The 19,192-nt window shown below is 41.3% G+C and overlaps 2 protein-coding genes across 9 annotated transcripts in view; both read left to right on the top strand.

The window, feature by feature from the left end:
• The window catches only part of kif13a (kinesin family member 13A), a 36,168-nt gene extending 24,660 nt beyond the window's left edge, over window positions 1-11,508 (top strand). Inside the window, exons 25-40 of one of the 7 annotated variants that reach the window (XM_069696129.1) lie at window positions 23-169; window positions 714-746; window positions 1,706-1,805; window positions 1,921-2,047; window positions 2,138-2,193; window positions 2,269-2,393; window positions 3,102-3,278; window positions 3,393-3,485; window positions 3,591-3,743; window positions 3,895-3,972; window positions 4,084-4,134; window positions 4,739-4,826; window positions 4,932-5,083; window positions 5,889-6,056; window positions 7,086-8,316; window positions 9,424-11,508. In XM_069696129.1, coding sequence (XP_069552230.1) covers window positions 23-169; window positions 714-746; window positions 1,706-1,805; window positions 1,921-2,047; window positions 2,138-2,193; window positions 2,269-2,393; window positions 3,102-3,278; window positions 3,393-3,485; window positions 3,591-3,743; window positions 3,895-3,972; window positions 4,084-4,134; window positions 4,739-4,826; window positions 4,932-5,083; window positions 5,889-6,056; window positions 7,086-8,316; window positions 9,424-9,557 — 2,913 coding nt within the window. In that variant the 3' untranslated portion in view covers window positions 9,558-11,508. The remainder of the gene's footprint in view (window positions 1-22; window positions 170-713; window positions 747-1,705; window positions 1,806-1,920; window positions 2,048-2,137; window positions 2,194-2,268; window positions 2,394-3,101; window positions 3,279-3,392; window positions 3,486-3,590; window positions 3,744-3,894; window positions 3,973-4,083; window positions 4,135-4,738; window positions 4,827-4,931; window positions 5,084-5,888; window positions 6,057-7,085; window positions 8,317-9,423) is intronic. The other 6 variants (XM_069696130.1, XM_069696131.1, XM_069696132.1 and 3 more) reach the window with 6 other exon arrangements.
• Window positions 11,509-12,784: 1,276 nt separating this feature from the next.
• Window positions 12,785-18,548, top strand: rbm24b (RNA binding motif protein 24b). Of its 2 annotated transcripts, XM_069696138.1 has the most exons (5): window positions 12,785-13,096; window positions 13,482-13,605; window positions 13,958-14,012; window positions 16,316-16,363; window positions 16,925-18,548. In XM_069696138.1, exons 1-5 carry the CDS (start codon window positions 12,926-12,928, stop codon window positions 17,283-17,285), a joined length of 759 nt encoding a protein of 252 aa, XP_069552239.1. In that variant the 5' UTR covers window positions 12,785-12,925; the 3' UTR covers window positions 17,286-18,548. The 2 variants fall into 2 exon arrangements, with proteins under 2 accessions (XP_069552239.1, XP_069552240.1); XM_069696139.1 differs by lacking the exon at window positions 16,316-16,363 and having other exon boundaries at window positions 12,786-13,096.
• The last annotated feature ends 644 nt before the right edge of the window (window positions 18,549-19,192 follow it).

The following is a 19,192-nucleotide window of genomic DNA, read 5'->3' on the forward strand; positions in this document are numbered from 1 at the left end:
GAATTATGACTTGTCGGAGCAGGGTCACTCCAGGAGGCTGCAGGTGTGTGTGAAGCCGGTCCAGAACTCGGGCACTCTGCCTCTTCTGGTGGAGGCTGCGCTGTCTGTCTCTATTGGCTGTGTGTCGGCTCGCTCCACCAAACTGCAGCGACCACTCGACAGCTACCAGGTCTGTGAACTACACACACGTGCCACTTAAGACTCTGAATATATGGGGCTGACATTAAAAGGGTGATTTTTATGGAAGTGATTCTGTATGAAAACAGAAAAGTGTTTTGGGAACAGTATGCTCATTTCATGCCAAGGATATTCAACATTATGCTGATTCAGCCAAAGTATGTTTAGTCTTTCTCGGATTTCATGCCATGACTGGCCCGTCTGGGTAACTGGCTGTGAGTCTATAGGAGGCCAAGTAAAATATAGTACAAACTCATTAGTGTCCTCTTATTTCTTTTAACATGTACATGTTGTGTTCTGGCCATTTTTGCAGCAAGGGACTGTTTGTTTAGTCTGAATAGTCTACATTCACAAGATTAACAGAAGAAAGCCAGGCTTATTATTACTTTGTTTACTAAATGGCATGTAAACATAGGCGTAAACAGATCTTTCACATTGCCAAGATTCCTGGAATGATACAAGAGCAGTAGATGTTTTGCTCCGAGGTGTCATTTACTGGATCCGCTCATGTGACTGAGTGTCTTCTCTCCTGCCAGAGAGAGGTGGAAGACGATATGGATAGTTATCAGGTACCTTCCAAGTCTCCTCCTGCTGCTGCTCCCCCTGTAGTTCACTCTGCAGCATGAAGGAAACCAAACCGATTGTGTGTTTGTGACTAGGCCTTTTTGCTGAGGGCATGTGAGGCAGGAGGCAGAGGGCTGTGCCTCTACCGACAAAAGAAGTGCTTTATTAAACAGCAGCTGCACATCTGGATGATTTCTGATGCTGTAATTACACTGATCACACCAGCCATTCTTTGGCAGCACTCGATGCAAAATACAGCTCCACCCGTGGCTGAGCTCCGAGCCAGCGGGCACGTCTGCCAGGGTCTTGTCCCGCTCTCTCTTGCCTTTCGCGTCAGGTCCAGCACACTAATGCTACTGTTTGTTTGTCTCTACTGAAGAGCTGCAGAAGTAATAAGCCTCACTTCATCACACGGGTATCGCATGGCTGCATGCTTTACAGTGCTTTGCATGGTGAAAGTGTGCTGACGTCAGAAGCGTAATATGGTTGGCTTTGAGGTCTGTTGATTACTGTGGATGTTGCAGACTGGGAATCTGCTCTCTCTGGTTCTCTAACAGAGTGATCCGCCGAGCATTCAGGTAGGACTTTGGGTGGCTGTGGCTGCACGTGAGGATGTGCATGCAAGCGTGTGTGAATGACGTGTGTGAATTGCAAAGGGGTTAAAGGGAGATTTAAGCTGGTGTCTGTTTTGAAACTTTCATCAAAATTAGATTTTTCAGACAAAATTACAGACCCCAAGGCTTTGATTTATAACATCTTGGTTTTGGGAACAAATATGAGGGTTAGCTTTCACTTAGCTTTTCCCAAATATTCTCAGTGCTTAAGGTGTAGTTATGGTAAGCCGTCAGGCAAACCAGCCCTGTGCACATTCATCGTGTCCTGGTAACACTTCACTGTGACCTGCAGCAGATTCTCTGCCTCACTGAGCCACCTGGCATTGATTCTGGCCTCTGTTTGGTTCCAGGAAGAGGATCTCAACTGCGTTAGAGAGCGCTGGTCAGATGCCCTGATCAAACGTCGGGCGTATCTTGATGAACAAATCAAGAAAATAATCAACAAACATGGTGAGTCCAAGACCCTGTCTAACTGACAGACCATAGATTTTTTTTTTTTTTTTCACAGTTTTTTTGTATTTTATGTTGTGGTGAAACCGCTCTCTCCCTCGCTGTTTGGATACAGAAAAGTCAGAGGAGGACATTGAGCGTGAAGCTCGGCTGGTGGAACAGTGGGTTGGCCTGACTGAAGAGAGAAATGCAGTGCTGGTACCTGCACCAGGAAGTGGCATACCGGGAGCTCCTGCAGACTGGTAAAAAAAAGACACTCCACCCAAAACATCACACTCATTTCATTTGTGACCCTTTGCTTTACCAATAACCTCATATTCTTCTGCTTATAGGACTCCACCTGCAGGGATGGAAGCTCACATTCCTGTACTCTACCTGGATTTAAATGGTGAGGCAGACAAATACTTTATTTCACAGGTTCCTCTCTGGTTCTGCAAACGCTAACTGTCTTTTATGCCACCAGCTGATAATCTGACCGTGAATGAGCAGCTGACCAGCCCACATGCTGCAGGCGTTAACTCCATCCTGCCCAAAGAGCATGGCAGCCAGTTCTTCTATCTGCCCATCATCAGGCACAGTGATGAGGAGGTGAGCAATGACTTTGACTTCACTGCACTCCTGTGGCCAAAAAGAGAACTTGGGAAACAAAAAAGAGGAGATAGTTTACTGCATTTCTGTTTCTGCAGACATGGCACATAACTAAAGAAAGGCTTGTGTGTGTGTGTGTGTGTGTGTAACGGTGTGGGTTACTTGGCATTGGAACTTTAAGATGGTGTAGCCCTACTTGCTGTATTTCCAGAGATGTCTGTGGTTTGTCATCCTTTGTGACACTTGATGTAAATTACTCGCTATTGTTTGTTTAGTTGTTTGGAGAATATTTAAAAAATACATGTTTTTCTGTCAGGGGTTCAACAAAGGCTCCATTCCGAATTCTGTTCATTTTACTACTTAAATTGTTGTATCTCACACGTATTTCAGGGCTCTTTTTTCTAACAATTATGTGCAGAATTGAATAATTACACAATCATGGGTTGCAGTACACATGAGAGCAAGAACATTCATCATAATTTATTTTTGTTTAATGTTGAGTAGCAGCTTTTACCATGCAGTAATCCCTACCCACTTTGCTGCTCTTAACTGTGTCATGAAATGGTAATTAGCCAGACCCAAAGCCACAGCCCACCTACTTCATTGTAATCTCTGCCTGTGCCCTTAGAGCCCACTAGATCAGATATTCTCTCTCTTTAGGCGACTGTAAATCTACATGAATAAAACACAGCTCTTCTAATCTACCAGGTGTCTGCAGTGTGCTCCTGGGACTCGTCCATCCATGATTCTGTGCACCTCAACCGGGTTACGTCACCTAACGAACGCATCTACCTGATCATTAAAGCCACGGTGCAGCTCAGCCACCCTGCCTCCATGGAGCTGGTGCTCCGCAAGAGGATTGCTGTCAACATCTACAACAAACAGGTTAATACAATAATATTTAGATGTAATCAAAGGAGGTTAGTCTACAGAAAATATGAGGTTTATAACAGTGAATTGTGGTTTACTGATCAACATGGTTTGGGTTTATTTATACAGAGTTTCACTCAGAGTCTCAAGAGAAGAATGTCCCTGAAGAACACGCTTTACTCCTGTGGTGTGACTTATGAGATCGTTTCCAACATACCAAAGGCAAGACTGTGGTTCTGGTCCTATTTCTAATGGTTGATGTTTTGTTAAGTTTGGAGTTTATCTTTATCAGCCCTTTCTAAGTTTCTTCTTTTTTTTTCCTGTCAGGCCTCAGAGGAGCCAGAGGAGCGGGAAACCTTGGCCCTCATGGCTGCTCGCGGGGACAGCGAGGAGACTCAGGATGGAGAAACCTACATTGAGAAATACACACGAGGAGTTTTGGAAGTGGAGAACATCCTGAGTCTGGAGAGGCTGCGACAGGTATTGTACCCAGTAATGCTCGTGACATGGAACACGATCAACTTGTAAAACAACTGAATTGTGGTTTTTGTAGTAATAAAATGTGATCCGGTGCACAGTAAAACATCCATCTATGGGGTGACATATAAAAAATACTTTTTATTCTCTGCAGGCCGTGACAGTGAAGGAAGCACTCGCTGCTAAGGGCAGACACTTAAGGAGGAGTATCAGCACACCAAATGTACAGCATGTAATTAACACATCACTCGCTGCATTACCCACTGACCGTATGGAAATAATTGTTTGACCATAAAATGATAAAGTTTCCAAAACTGATAACATCTTTTTTCTCACTCTCCAGTCTTCAGGTAGTAAAACAGACCTGACTGGCTGTGAGGATGAAGACTGTAAGGTACGTCAGATGTGGTTTAACAAATTACAGAGATTTTTTTAAATGCCTTTCAAATAATACTAATTCAACACATGTATGGACAAAAATGTAATTATAAGACAACATTTCCCATAAACCCTGTCACTTCCTGTTTTGCGGATCTTTACGGTCAACAGGCATGTAGTTTGATTTGATGATGATGAGAGGTTGAAGAGCTGCTGACTGTAAATGAGGAGTTAATAATAATTTGTTGTTTGGAAAGTTACTTTGTGCCATAATGCCTTCAGCTGAGCTTCTATTAAGTAGCTTGACTGCGGATGAATCGTGGATATTTTGCAAAATTGCAAGCTCCTGTAAAAATTGTAGAGATCAACTGATTATGATATCATTATCATACTCATGCCAAAATAAAAAAATTTAGGAGACACTGCTTGTCATTATTGTTACCTTAATAGTAAAAGTTAAAAGCAATGTTTTCATCTTTTCCCACTTGGCTCCCATGAGTGTACTTGAAGTAGTGTAAAAAAAAAAAAAAAAAAAGGGGTTCCACAGTATATGAAAGCCTTTTGGTTTCAAGTTTATTTAAACGTAATTAAACTGACTGAAACTTCTTATCACTGTCTAGGACCACTGTGATTATGTGGACAACACCAACTGCAATCCCCAGGATGGCTCCCTTTGCACCACACCCATCAAAAACAAAGAGAACCCAGGTAAATCACAGAAACAGCTGCATCCTATCCTGACTTTCTTTTGTGAGAGAAAAGTGTTTGTGTTGTAACATTATAACTGGGTTACCACTGACTGTTCCCTTACAGGCGTAGTTCCAGACAGTCCAACTTTTTTCAGCTCCAGCCCCTTCAAAGTCCTCTCCCCTCAGCCACCCAAATTCCTCAAGTCTCTGCTTCCTGTCAAAGAGGAGAACAAGGCAAAGAAAGCCCTGGAGGCCCGGCCACTGCTGGGACAAGAGGTAAGGAGTGCGGAATTAAACTAAATTTCTAAGTTTCTAAGAGTGAAATTTTCATGTCTTTGTTTTTACCATGTTGTCCCACATATCGTTGTTTTGTCAGTCCTCTGTCACTTCCAGTTTTTTTACATTTTACCATTTATCAAATCAAACATGATAAACATATCGACACTGCCAAAATTACTGAAGTTTGCGTGGTGACATCATCCCCTTTATTCATGTCAGTGTTGAGTGGAAAGCGCATGACTCAGAGGAGCATGACTTCAGCAGGAGACAGCCGCAGCACTTAACTTGCTACAGTTGGATTTTCCGGATAGTTTCTGGCTGTTCCGACCATTTCAACTAACCTTGCATATTTGTTTTCTTGAAGTGGACTAAAAGAGGTTCAGGTACTTTGGTGCTATCAGGAATATTGTGGTTGGGAGGTACAACTCTTTATCTTGCAGCACAGTTGGATCAAAAGAGAGGGGAAAAGTTCTGAATGTATAAATGTAAGGGCACTTAAATAGCTGCAGTCTAGATAAAAATGTAAATATGTAGATGTTTAATGATACAAATTGCTATGTTTACTGCAGGTTATACTAGTGTCAACATGTTAACATGGGTAACTGAGGGTCAAGAGACTGGAAACAGATGGACCTACTGCTCATTATTGCAATAAAAAAGTTCTGTTCCTCATACTTAGGACACTTCAAGCACTGTTTTTGTGAAATATCAAACTGCATGGCACTAACTGTAACTGGCCTGCCCAGCTCCATGCATGCTGTGTGTGAGTGTGAAGTGTGTGCTGTTTGTTCTGACTCATCAGCAGAGCATGCGCTCATGTGTGGACAGCCCTGCACTGCTCCCCTCTCCCTGCCCCTGGCGCCGACCCAGGGCAGGCAGCGAGGGCCACTGCAAGCCTTCCACCTCCACCTCCACCCCCACCTCCTCTCCCACCAGCAGACAGCTCAGCCGCACTCTGCCACGCACTGCTGTAAGTGCTACACACACCGGCACTGAGGGTTACTGTGAGAGATTTACACATTTACACGTACACACACTTGCTGACACACAAGCTGTACAAGTTGTAAGTATCACACTCATAAGTGTACACGTAAACACAATTTGCTCTGAACATTTCACATGTTTTCAACCAGAATCTGTGCTGGTGCCAGCAGTACATGAGTCATGCTATAAAATGGCAGCATTGCACTGAGAGTCAGACACCTTCTGGCATACTGTGGATTTCTTGGCAACAAATGTCATTTGTTTACAAGTTACAACAGTAGGCAAACAGCAATGAGGTTGTAGAAAGGTGAAAGATGAAATAGTTAATGATGCTGTCTCCCTGGTTAACTGACTAGGTATTTGTGTCTGGCACAGAATCCAACACGTTGTGTTGCTCCATCCAGTGCTGCTTTTTGTGATAGTTTTGTACTTGGCGTAGTACTACTGAAATTAAATCAGATACAACTATATTTGTATAGCACCTGTCAGTTGGATTAGTGTAATTAAAAGTGCTTTGCAGGCCACTGCCAAACAAATTACACCATAGAACAAATACAGAGAATCAACTGGAGACCGCTGCATATTAAAATGGTCATTAACCTGTTTGGAGCAAATTGAACAGTACAATCCGTTGTGCATTACATTGTGTTTGTCTCTTTTCTTGGTTGATTCCTCAATGAAATGCTTTGTGTCAGCAGCTCCAGCAGTGTTTGAAAAGTTGTAGCATAGTGCTGCACTGCTGTTTTTCACTCTTAATTTGATGGCTGAAGGACTCACATAAGTACATGTTAAAGCACCAAACACCTTGAGGCAAAGTTATTAAAACAAAAGCAATGTGCCAAAATATTCTTACACTATGTTCATGTTCCATCATCACTCTTTACATCATTTTCATTGTCTCCATTCTCATTAAGAAAAGTGTTTATATTCTGCAAGCTAATGCCGTATACAGGTTATAGCTGACATCATGTCTGGTGGGATGTATCTTTTGTCCTGCTGCTGTTGGTTTGATCAGCAGGACTCTGAAGACGAGGAGACGAACGTGGACATGAATCTGAATCTAAATCGGGGCCCCCAGGACCAAAGCGGCTTGCGGCCTTATGTCCCAGAGGACTTTGCAAACTTTGAAATCTACAACGCCAATCTGGAGAACCAGGACGGGTTTCGCTCTGACTTGAAGGGAAACCGGTGCGGAGGAGGGAGTGGAGACAGAGAGGTGTCCCGAAGCCCCACGGCCAGCAGTTGCACTAGTGGCTACTTTTCACACAGTGCCTCCAATGCCACCCTGTCTGACATGCCTTTCAGTACCAGTGAGAGCTCTGACCACCTCAGCTGCACCTCCAGAGATTCCCATGACCCTCCTGGCTATCCTGCTGGAAGAGGCTGCACCCAAACCAAAGGTGTTTCTGCAGGGAGTGACACCCAGCAGCCCCCTCTTTCAGCAGGTGGGGTTCAGGATCTGCTCATCCATTCAGCCTCTTCTCCAGTTAGTATTCCTAACTGTACAGAGAAGCAGCAGTCATTCCCTCTGCCTCACAACTGTGTCCTCAGCACCAGCCAGGAGTTCACTGACTTTAAAGGGGCTGAAGACAGTATTACGGAGGGTGATTTAGAGCATTTTACGGAGGATTGGGAGCAAGAGGGGTTGGAGTTTTCTACAAACCAGCAGAAAGAAACAGATATCATAGAAACAATTGGCAGTGACAATCAGCTCTTCTCTGACGTCCCTGGTGTTCTCAAGACACCTAATCGTGAAAGTGCAATATGCACATATCCTAATAATGAAAGCCCTGTTAGTGTAGCTGTGTTCTGCCCTGACACAACAGTCGTTTGCACTTCAGTCAGAGGGCCAATCTCTGCCACTGACAAAGTCCAAGCTCCATCCCCAGCCCTAATAACTCCCTCTGCATCAGCCCCACCTCCAGCATCTCCATCCCTGCTCACACCCTCATCTACAGCCCTGTCCTCTGCCCCTGCTCCCCGAGCAGGAGGAGAACCTCCAATCCAGGAGCCAGCCCAGGGAGATCTGCCCCATGGCAGTCCCTGTCCCAGTCCGAACCCAAGCAGCGCCGAGCCCTCCGGGGACTCCAGCGGGGATGAGAGCACCCCTGTGGCTCAGCTTCCCGACTGGATGGCACCTGGGGAGCAGGTGTGGGTGGGGAAGAGGAGAGGAATGGTCCACTATGTAGGAGGGGTGGAGTTCGCTAAGGGGATCTGGATTGGTGTGAAACTGGACATGGCAGTGGGTGAGTCCCTTCAAAGAACTTACTGTTAGAGGAACCAAATACATATATACGTATGCTATGGGATCATGTTAGCTTGATGAAGGTTAAAGTAATTTAGAGATAGTGTGGTTTTCTTATAGTTTGTATCAGAGTGTGCACTAACGAACTATTTTTTTTAACTGTTAATGTTTCATGTATATATCATTTCTTTATTTTCTAGTAACACAAGTTTAGGGATCCGTTTGTTCTGTGTGTTTTGGTTAAAAACAAATACCAACAGAAATATAAATAAAAACTGCCCTTATATGGTTTGGTTTTGGTGGCAGCGGGCATCTGTTTTCAACCAAACAAGCACTTAAACCCGCTGTACACTAACGGCCCACCAAACATCAGACAGACAAAGTTAGAGTTTAAAAGCTGAAAATTAACAGTTTAAGAGATTTTATTTCTGGCTGGTCTTAGAGGAGCCCAAAAACAGAGTTAAAGAAAGAGTGAATACTGAAATTAAATTCATCAAGTGGACACAAGTGTAATTTTTAAATGAATAGTAATGTTGATTTGCATCTGCTGGATGTATAAACAGGTAACTTTTTGTGAATTTCTGTTCTCCAGCTCAAACTTAAAATGGGATCATCTAGTTGTGTTCACAGTTTATGGTGCCCCCAAGTGGCCAGATATACATGTAAATGTCCAAGTGTGAGACATACAGAAGAAAGATACTTTTATTAATGTTAGTTTTGTGGTGTCCTAGTTACCAAGTGACTGACTCATGGTTCATTACAAAATACACAGTTAACAAAAATAAGAGGTGCTGGACAGTTTCCCACTTAACCCCTTTGGTTGAGCGTCACTATTTTTGTACATTTAATATTGATAATATTATGATAGTAATAATAGTAGTATAATTAGTTCAAAACAAAAGTCATACAATGAACAACAATACAAAATCATGTAAATTTTGCTTAACTACAGAAAATCAACGTGCTTAATATCGTGTTCAAATCAAATTTTTATGCATACACGTTTTTTTTGGTGTTTTTTTTCTGCGTATGAAAAATGTAAATGTGACTAATTTGACTACCAATCATCCAGATGCCCTGAAATTCATTATGCTTGACCCTCCTACAGGTAAGCACAATGGGACTGTCCAGGGCAGAGTCTATTTCCGCTGTCCCCCCGGCCACGGCGTGTTTGTGAAACCATCTCGTCTCACCAGAGGACCACCCTCCATGGACACAGAGCCCCAGACTCTCATCAGATAGGACCTAGAGAAGGACCACTTTTCTGAGGAACAACAGGGACCACAGGGTGCTCCTCAGATCCAGTGGGATAACCGGAGGCCAACTTCAGTATGGCTCCCCTCCTTCCATCCCTCTGATCACTCCACTCTCTGCGCTAATGTATTCTGTCGGAGCATATCTTACTTGTGCATTTAATGAAGGTATATCCTAATTACTGTTCACTGAAAAATCACTATGCCCATATCTGAGTTTTCTCTACGGTTGTATTTTTATAGAGAACTTAAATTTTAACTGGGAGTCCTTCAGGAATATTACACGCATACATTTTCTTACATCCGTTCTGAACATTATATATAATATTTTTGTAAGACAATGGACCCCTCCCCTCCACTCCCGCTCTGAGGCTCATAATGGAGTAATCTGGGATATGAAGATTAAGAATGTACTACTGTTAATAAACATTGATATTTACATCAATATTATATGTCAGGGCTAACCAAAGAACTACGGTTCCATATCTGCTGTTATATGTTATTTTTCTAATGTACGTATATGGAGGTATTCACTATAAAGCAATGTGTCCAAGTAAAGCTTAGTGCCATATCTCTAGGATTAATGCCACATACCCTGAACGTAGGACAAATCTGCAACATGTTTGCCGTTATGAATGATCCTATTGATGTACTGTACCGCTGTGGAGGAAACAATCCCCATCCAGCATGAGACTGTTGCTGTTTGAGCGCTTGCACTGGAAAGGATTCTTGGAGAGTTCGCCGACTGTCTTCCATATTGGACTGATGAAATATTTGTAACTGAAGAACTGCGTGACATCGCTAAAATCTGCTGGACGAAGCAGCCAGGCTTTGTCAGAGGCCTGGGAAATACCGATGCCTTATTCCCCTGTTTGCATAAAGAGAGGCACATAAACCCAGAGACTGCTCGATGACCTCCATGTCGAGTTCACTGAGTTCTAAACAGTAACAAACTGTAATGGACCTGAAACCTGTATGTTCGTCAGGATGCCCAGAGGTGTTCAAAACGCCATCCTGCCTTGCTGACTGATTGAATACCTTTTTAACTGATTGTCCATCTGCGTTTTATATTTTAACTGACTGTGGTGTCACTCCACATGTTGAAAGGTACTCAGTTATGCAATTTTTCACATGGAAGAATGGATGAATGGGTGATGGACACGATCAGGTTAGAGCAGATGGTGCAAAACTAGTTTAGGTATGGCGAAGAGTTGTCCTATGACCTTATAATTTTATGGTGGTGAACTGTGGAACTGATTAGAAATAGTTAACTATTCAATCTGTAATTTCAAGTAAACGAAAGAAACCCAAGACCTTACTTTTAAAGAAGAGAACAAAGCTGCTCTCCCTAATAAGGAGTTGTAAATAGAAATGTATTTGAACATAGTATTTACACTATTATAATGTACAGAATTGTATTTATAATGTATCTCGACCTGTTTTAATTGGCACAAAATGTTCTAGAATAGAACATTTACAATCAGTGGCTGTGTTGACTCTTCATTTGGTTCGTTCAAGCCGACTTTGTTTATATATTTCAGTATGTTTTTGCAGTGTTGGACAATATGTTATTATGTTGGTTTATAGCCATTCAGTATAGATGGCATTCATTCATTTTCTTGTGCTTCAAAAGGGGATCAAAACTCATTAATTTGACATTTATTTGAAATTCAAGATTTGCTATATCTGAAAAGAGGCCTAAAAATGTCCTTTAACAGCAATGTCTGCCATGGAAAAGAAATTCCATAATTTCTTGATGTGACTGACATTTTTAAATCTCCACCGATTTTACCTTTTTTACACGGAGATTGTATTCATAGGCCATTTCAAAATTTGTTATGATAATGTAGGCACAACATGGTTGAGGTCAGTTGTTTGTGTTTTTAGTTTTCACCTTTATTTTGGTAGACAGTGTCCAAGATGTAATTTTGATTTAAAAATAATAATAATAATAATAATAATATAAAACAGCAACAGTGTAGGCCTACTTCACTTTCCTAAAACAGAAAATCTCTTATACCCTGCAGGGAACTTAATAACAATATGTCTGCATCTGAAGTGTACAGAAATAGGGAGTTAATCAGCTAAAATTGTATTATTAGTCATTGAACAACTGTTTGATATATTTAGCCAAAAATAACGTGCCTAAAATGACGTTGTAAGGGAGAGTGTTTTAGTAGAAAATATTCAACAGTCACCATGGTGTGTGGTGCTTTAAACTACTCTGCACAACATCAGCAAACATGTCTTCTCTGAGATGAGATGTCAGCAGTAGCGTTTGCTCCACTTTCACAGTACTGGGCAAAAATGGCTCCTGCCACTGGCAGATTATAGTATCCTGGAACTTTTATGTCTGGCTGATGTAAACAATACAAACATGAAAACATGTTGTCCCCCACCCCACCCCCCCCTCAGTAAATGATGAAAGCCCCTGCACGCTGATCTTTGACCGCCTCCTTAAATGTTTACTATTTTGACCCACTACTTGTGGTGCCAATCAGAGTAGTATCAGCAATTCAATACATTTCTATTTATATAATGCCAAATCACAACACAAGTCATTTCAGGGCAATTTACATAATAAGGTCCAGAGCTTACTTTGTAAAGTACCTGGTACAGTGGTGACAGCTGGGATTCTTTGAACAGGAATAAACTGATGAAATGTATGATCCTTCTTAGCACTCACTGTGCCGGAGTTAATTTAACCTAAATAAACCCTTGAGGTCAACTGAGGTATATATATATATATTTTTTTTGGCTAAATTTATTGTGAATCCTGCCAATGTGGAAGCTATTAAGCTGAATTTATATCTTTGTGCTGGAAAATGAAATACACAGGACATATTTACAGTAATTGAATCGTTAAATTGCAGTATACAAAAGAAGACATTATTTATAGCAACATTTTGAGTGGGGTTAAAATCCTGTATACAGGCCAGAAAATGGCAAACATGTAAGGTAGCATTCCCAAAGTAGACATGATTTTACACTGAATGTGTGAAATGAAAGAAAAAAAAAAAAAAGATAGACACTCTGGAGAAGTAACTTTGCACAATAATTTGTAGCTTTTCAAATCAAATAGCCTTCCGCCTGCTTTAGCCTTCTCTACACGGTGTCCCTGCCACTGTTGCAGCAGCTGTGAGACAGTAGGTAGGCTGAGGTCTGGATCTGGGTGGAGTTAAGTATCTGTGTCACTGACAACTGTGAAAGCTTCACAACAAACTAACAGGTGTCCTCCTCCTCCTCCTTCAGACCCATAGTCGCTCACATTGCCGGGGGGCTTCCTGTCCGCGCCGCACACTCAACGCTCTTCTTTACTTTATCCGACATTTAAAACTTTGATACACAAAACGACAAATGATGCACTCGGCACAGAAAGACACCACCTTCACCAAGATCTTTGTGGGAGGTCTTCCTTATCACACGACGGACTCAAGTCTGAGAAAATACTTCGAGGTGTTTGGAGACATCGAGGAGGCTGTTGTTATCACTGACCGGCAGACGGGCAAATCCAGAGGTTATGGATTCGTAAGTTAATATTATTTGAAGTGACGTTTTAAAGCTGATGGCCCACGTGCGCGGTCGGGGGTATAGTGAATTGAACACCTGGCACATAGCCAGGTTAAAGTAAGAGTCGCCTCTACTGTTTCCTGTTCTGTGAAACAGAAAGGGACGAAATTGACTATTTGGAGTTGAATAGTTTGGTAAAAAATTTTTTTTGGAAAGACACGACTTGGAGCTACTGGAGCGGGATCGAAGTTGATCTCAAATATTTTTCAGCGAGGAAAAACTAAACCAGTCTTAATTAATTGTAGTGAAACATTACCTTACTTTTCTCAGCTGGTGGAAACACATTTGAATATCATATCAGCATTTAGCAGTATGTCCATGAAAATGTGTTGTCGTCTTTTAGGTGACCATGGCAGACCGGGCCTCGGCTGACCGAGCCTGCAAGGACCCCAACCCCATAATAGATGGAAGGAAGGCCAACGTCAACCTGGCCTATCTGGGGGCCAAGCCTCGGGTCATTCAGCCAGGTGTGTGGGGGGGGGACCTGACCACAGCTTTATTTCAGATTCTATCTAGGCGGAAACAGACAATAGCAAAAACAACTGTGCTCATTTACAAATGGTGACTGACAGTAGCATGAAGTTAGTACAAGTATTTTTGCTATACTATAAGATATAGTTGAGAATAAGCAGCTATTTATCTTGTTATTTGGAGGATGAAAGCTTTCTCCACTGAAATGTATTGTATTTATGCTTCTCTTTTTGGAAAAGACAGTCAGTCTAACAAGTGATCACAACACTGCCTTCAAAATCATCCCCCACTCAAGTAAAGCATCCGGATTTTAAACAGAGGTTTAACACCTGTCTGTCTTAATTCTAGGATTTGCATTTGGTGTGCCTCAGATCCATCCAGCGTTCATCCAAAGACCTTATGGGTATGTCGAGCTACAAAACTTAAATTTCTTTCACAAAATCTGTCTGTATAAAATGGAAAAAAAAAAACCTGCCATTGTCTTTTACGATCTTATGTCATATGTCATATGTTTTTATTGTTTTAAACATGTATTTGTTATTGCCTCCACCTATTTCATCCTGAATGAGGACATGTGAGTGTTTATGTGTGCTCCTCTGCTTGGCGTTGACTGTGAAGGAAGTGAACGTTTGTCCCCCAGCTTCAACAGGACTTGACTTCATGTTGTCTATCTCTCTCTGATCTGACAGGCTCGGTAACGGGTTAAAATAGCTGATGAAGGGACATGATGATTTGAGGAATAGCTGAGTCTGCATTGGGCAGAGCACTAAAGTGTTACCTGTATACTCTGACATACACAAACGAACTGAAATGGTGACTAGATGCATGGAAGTCTTATGCTGTTTTTTTTTTTATTTTCCGGTTTTCTATAGTACATAGATTGGTGTGTGTGCCTTGTTTTCAGTATGATGTGGTGTTCAGCTTAACTGTGTGCTTATTTCTACTTGCGGTGGGGGAAGTGGGGCGTGGGGGAAGTGGGGCGTGCAGGAGTTTTTTTTTGTGCAGACTTTATCAGTTTTGTTAGGGAGTTATAACTCTGCAATGGAGTGTTGATTCTTTTCCCTTTTTAATGATTGTGCTTTAGCCTGTGGTTTCATTTTGTTTTCATGGTTTCCAGTTAACATTAAGATGATTGTGTTTTGTTGTCAAAGGGGGGCTGATGATCACTCACAGTGTGTCAATTTCCAAATCGATCCCCTGCAACAAAACAAACACTAGCTTGCATGTGGGAGTTCCTTTTCTGTTTCCTTACCATTGATGCTGTGTTTTCTTATTAACCTATTGCTTTCACTTGTAGCTTACATCTACAGGTACACGATAATGAGAATATTTTCCCCTCTGACAAACCAAAAACATCTGATGTTTTGTATTTTTCTCATCTCTCCAGTGACTGTCATTCAACAGCAACATTTTAATGTGCAGGGGAATGAAAACACACAAACACAAAGCAGTGTTTTCGCCATATAAAAGCACACAACTATGCTTGATTGTCCGTGTTGCTATGTTAATAGAAAAGCTACACAATGATGATGAAAGCAAACTGAAAATATCAAGGCTCTGAGTTAAAGCTGTTTGTATGAAACAATATTTAGATGGTAGATAACTCTATTTGTGACTATAGATGTATTGTTTTACTTTGTAATAGATTTTTTTTAAAGTTTTTTTTTATTTTTTTATATGTAGACAGACTCAAATGGTTACTGCACTATAGGTTGGAGACTGAGATCTTAGCCTGTCTCTTGTGCAGCAGCTGTTGCCTACAGTGATCTGCACGGCCTCTCAAATTCAGCTGGAAAATAGGAGTCACTCAGCAGCGCTGTTAATAATGTATGGCACAGACAGGGCTGCTCGGCTGTGGACAACAGGTGGGCCGAGCCATGCGCCCATGAAGCCTTGTGGTTATGTGCTGGGGATTACCCATGTGTCCTGGTGATTTACAAAGCACCTTTATTTAGCTCTGAACTTGCAGGACGACGAAATGTTCATCCCCTTGCTTTCAGTGGAGAGGGCTGAAATCAGCTATGCCCTTTTAGCATGTTAAACGGTTGATATTAAAACAAAGATGTGAAACAAAGAAAATAAAAATATACAATTAGATTTGTTAATTTTTAAAACAAGAATTGAAACTTTTTCTGTGATCATTTTGCTGCAATAGTAAAAAAAAACAGTCAGCTCCTGTTTAGAGCAGATGGTCTGAATCCCACTCAACATTTTTTTTTTTTTTATCTGCTGTGACGCCTCTAGTCTGATAATAAAGAAGTAAATTCAGGAAAGTCACCGAGACATTAGTGCAGCGAAGGCAGTCGTTCCAGTTGACGAGCACTCTGCCATGTGTTACTGAAGGAGAAGATCGGCTTGTCCTTTGGAAATGACAAGGGGAGCAAAAATAGCTTCCAGCCTCCCTTGTCAGTCAAGTTGGCGTGTGTATGTTTGTGTGAGGGTGTATGTCTGTAAGCGGGGGAGGGGGCACTTGTCTGTGGACAGATATATTTCACACCTGCTCCTCAGTATATTTACTGAGGGTGACTTCAACACAAGTTTAAAGTGGGGACAGGTTTACCCAGATACATAGGTTGTATTTATCCGTTCATACCCTGATGTGTGACAAGAATATTGCTCTTCAAATGGAGATTATCTACTCTTACACAATTATTTTCTTTATAAAAGTTAACATGAATTTCTTTTTCAAACTAATAAACACTACAGGGCCTCTGCAGAGCTTAATACCACTGAGCACCCACTCGATAACACGCTGTAAGGGTAAAACTACAGCTACGTTCACGTCGTTGTAATTCATTGCATTTTTTTTTTTTTGCTGCTCTTTAAAGGCACAGAAAGCCTATTTTTTTTCCCCTATTTGTTTGTGTTTAAGGACCTATTAACATGTGTGGGCATGCCTGTATGTGTGGTGTTGGTGTGGCAGTATGTGGACAGATTAATGTCCATTTCTTGTATTGATATGTTGTGGTGTTCTGCGATAAGCTCGCATTTTGTCCAATCTGGTTTTCAGTGAAACACTGGGTGCAGAGCTTGGCTGTGTCTTCTTTTAATGCCTTACTGTATTTCAGATTCAGGTGCTTTTTTTTTTTTTTTAAATTAAAAGCTGTGCTTGTGTTTCTTTGTGGTTTTGCTGCTTTTTAACTTTTCATTTCTAGGTAGGGTTTTTCAGTTGTTAATGAATGGATTTGCTGTGTTCTGAGGACTGGATTGACATATTTGGCGCCTGCTTTTCAGTTTTCCAGAATTTAGTTTTAGCGTTGGAAAGATGACCGACTGTGGCTCTGCTCTGAATCTGTGTGTCATTTTGTCCTACAGGATCCCTGCCCACTATGTCTACCCACAAGCCTTTGTCCAACCCAGCATGATGATCCCTCATGTACAATCTTCTGCTGCTACAGCAACAGCTGCTGCCGCCACTTCCCCGTACCTTGACTATACTGGAGCAGCTTATGCCCAGTACTCTGCCGCTGCTGCCACTGCCGCTGCCGCCGCCGCCGCTTATGAGCAGTATCCATACGCGGCCTCACCAGCACCGACAAGCTACATGACAACAGCAGGGTACGGATACACTGTCCAGCAGCCGCTCGCCGCTGCTGCCACCCCAGGAGCTGCTGCTGCTGCTGCAGCCTTCAGCCAGTACCAACCCCAGCAGCTCCAGACAGACCGCATGCAGTAACACCTTGATGATACCTTAAAGGAGGAATGAAGGGAAAGGTCACCTCCTCTCTTCAGGAGGGGGTGAAGTTTGAAGGGGTAGAGTAGAGGCTGATCGATGGTTGTCACTCCCAAGTTTTAATTTAGCAGACCCTCTACCAAAGAGCCTGGAGCAAGTGTGGAGACAAATGAGGAATTACTGTATATTTTATTCAAGTGAGATCAGTATTTTGTCACTATGGATATATATATATAGCCTATATAAATATTTAATAATTTATTCAGCAGTAAAAGTATTCATGTCAACTGAAGTAGACTCACTGGACCTCATGTCAACCATTGCTGAATCTTGTATATATGTTGCAGTGGAATTGGTATAAAAAAAACAAACAAGTGCATTCATGTCTTATGATCAGGTTTCTACCACACTACTTTGAAAACCAACCAAAACACTTGCATACATAGGAGAACGGTATGTTACATCATCATGCAATTTTCAGTATTTAATAGTTTTGGACCATTATTTTGTTTGGTGAAGCTATGCAGACATTGATAGAGAAGTCAGTGTTTTATTAGGACTGTTATCTTTTTTTTTTTATATAATCATTTGGAGTGAGATAGATTAGACACTCTCAAGTAGTTCCCTTTAAAGTGTGTTTTCTTTATAGAATGTAAGAAAAATGCTGAGGTTACAGCTGAAGCTGGTAAAAGCACTCACGTTTCTTCCCTTCAAATTACACCTCAACTAAGCTCAGCAAAAAGGGGAAGAAACATTGTTGAATGTGAATCTTTCATTTTGATAAAGTGTTTCATTATGTGCCTTTAAAATTATGCTATTTATGTATTTATTATGGAGCCTTACAGCAATAAACCCTTTATTTGTTTTCATGTGTTAGTATGAATGTGCCCACATTGTGCTGCTGCATTTCACATGATCAAGAGCTCATGATGGATATTTAAACTCACCTTAACAAACCGCTGTGCTCTGTGTAAAGAACAAATAATAAGTAGAAAAGTAACAATAAGTCCAAAGCTTTTTCTATGTTCTGTAGATTTCATGTTGTCGTCTCTAATAGTTTCTTAACTCTTTAATGCCGCTTTTTATACTTGACCAGTTTGATAAAGGACAGTGTGACAATTTAACTTTTTAATTTCATCACATTTCCTGTCTTTTGACCTTAAACGTTTACTAATTGCAAGGGCATCATCTATTTCACCTTGTAATGCATGACTTGAAAAAAATGCAGATATTTAATTTGGGAAATAAATGGAAATTTGCCTTTAAGTTCCTTAAGCTTCTGTGTTCTCTTTGTAATGTATGTTTTGCTCACAGCCTTTAAGTTGTTTAATAGAAGCATGTCACGTGATGAACACTGCTGTGGACAAAAAAATACAAAACTGTAGATGAGGTCAAAATAATGCATGTATACATCTAGATACCTGCCTAACACACTATAATGCATTTTGTGTTCTTTTAAGTGCTGGTTAGTATGCAAAAATGCTATGTGATAGTCACATGAACTGTTTGACGTTTATTTACCTCTCAGCAAGAAATGACCTTAATTCTGTTACCAATTTCAAACAGAGCTCAAAACCAAAGTGGCAAGATATGTGTCACGCAGATGAGCTGAACCACTAATAAACAATGGCTTACTCACTGTATTTTTGATAGATTGCTCAGCACTTGGGAAACCTATTGAGAATTATCTGCTGTCTATATTATAAATCCATGCAGATGTTTGTGTAACACGAATCCCTCTTTCTACAATATCCAATCATTCGTTGAAAAAAATTAGCTGTTTGCATGGAAGTGTATGTTGACAAAATGGAATAATTGCAACCTTTTTTATCAACCTCAAGTTGTGTGTTTTTATGCTTCCACACCGGAGACATCATGTTTTCAGGTTATATGTCCATCCCATTATTGTG

The sequence above is a fragment of the Brachyistius frenatus genome, unplaced genomic scaffold (assembly GCF_029030835.1).
Source record: "Brachyistius frenatus isolate BFR_SWC_R1_liver_20210118 unplaced genomic scaffold, ASM2903083v1 Contig_20, whole genome shotgun sequence".
NCBI classification, from domain to species: Eukaryota; Metazoa; Chordata; class Actinopteri; family Embiotocidae; genus Brachyistius; species Brachyistius frenatus.

Excerpts from the sequence above, each read along its gene's own strand:
- rbm24b (XM_069696138.1), top strand. The coding sequence starts at position 12,926 with ATGATGCACTCGGCACAGAAAGACACCACCTTCACCAAGATCTTTGTG. Across the intron at positions 13,097-13,481 it reads AATCCAGAGGTTATGGATTC|GTGACCATGGCAGACCGGGC; the intron begins GTAAGTTAATAT and ends GTCGTCTTTTAG. Across the intron at positions 13,606-13,957 it reads GCCTCGGGTCATTCAGCCAG|GATTTGCATTTGGTGTGCCT; the intron begins GTGTGTGGGGGG and ends TCTTAATTCTAG.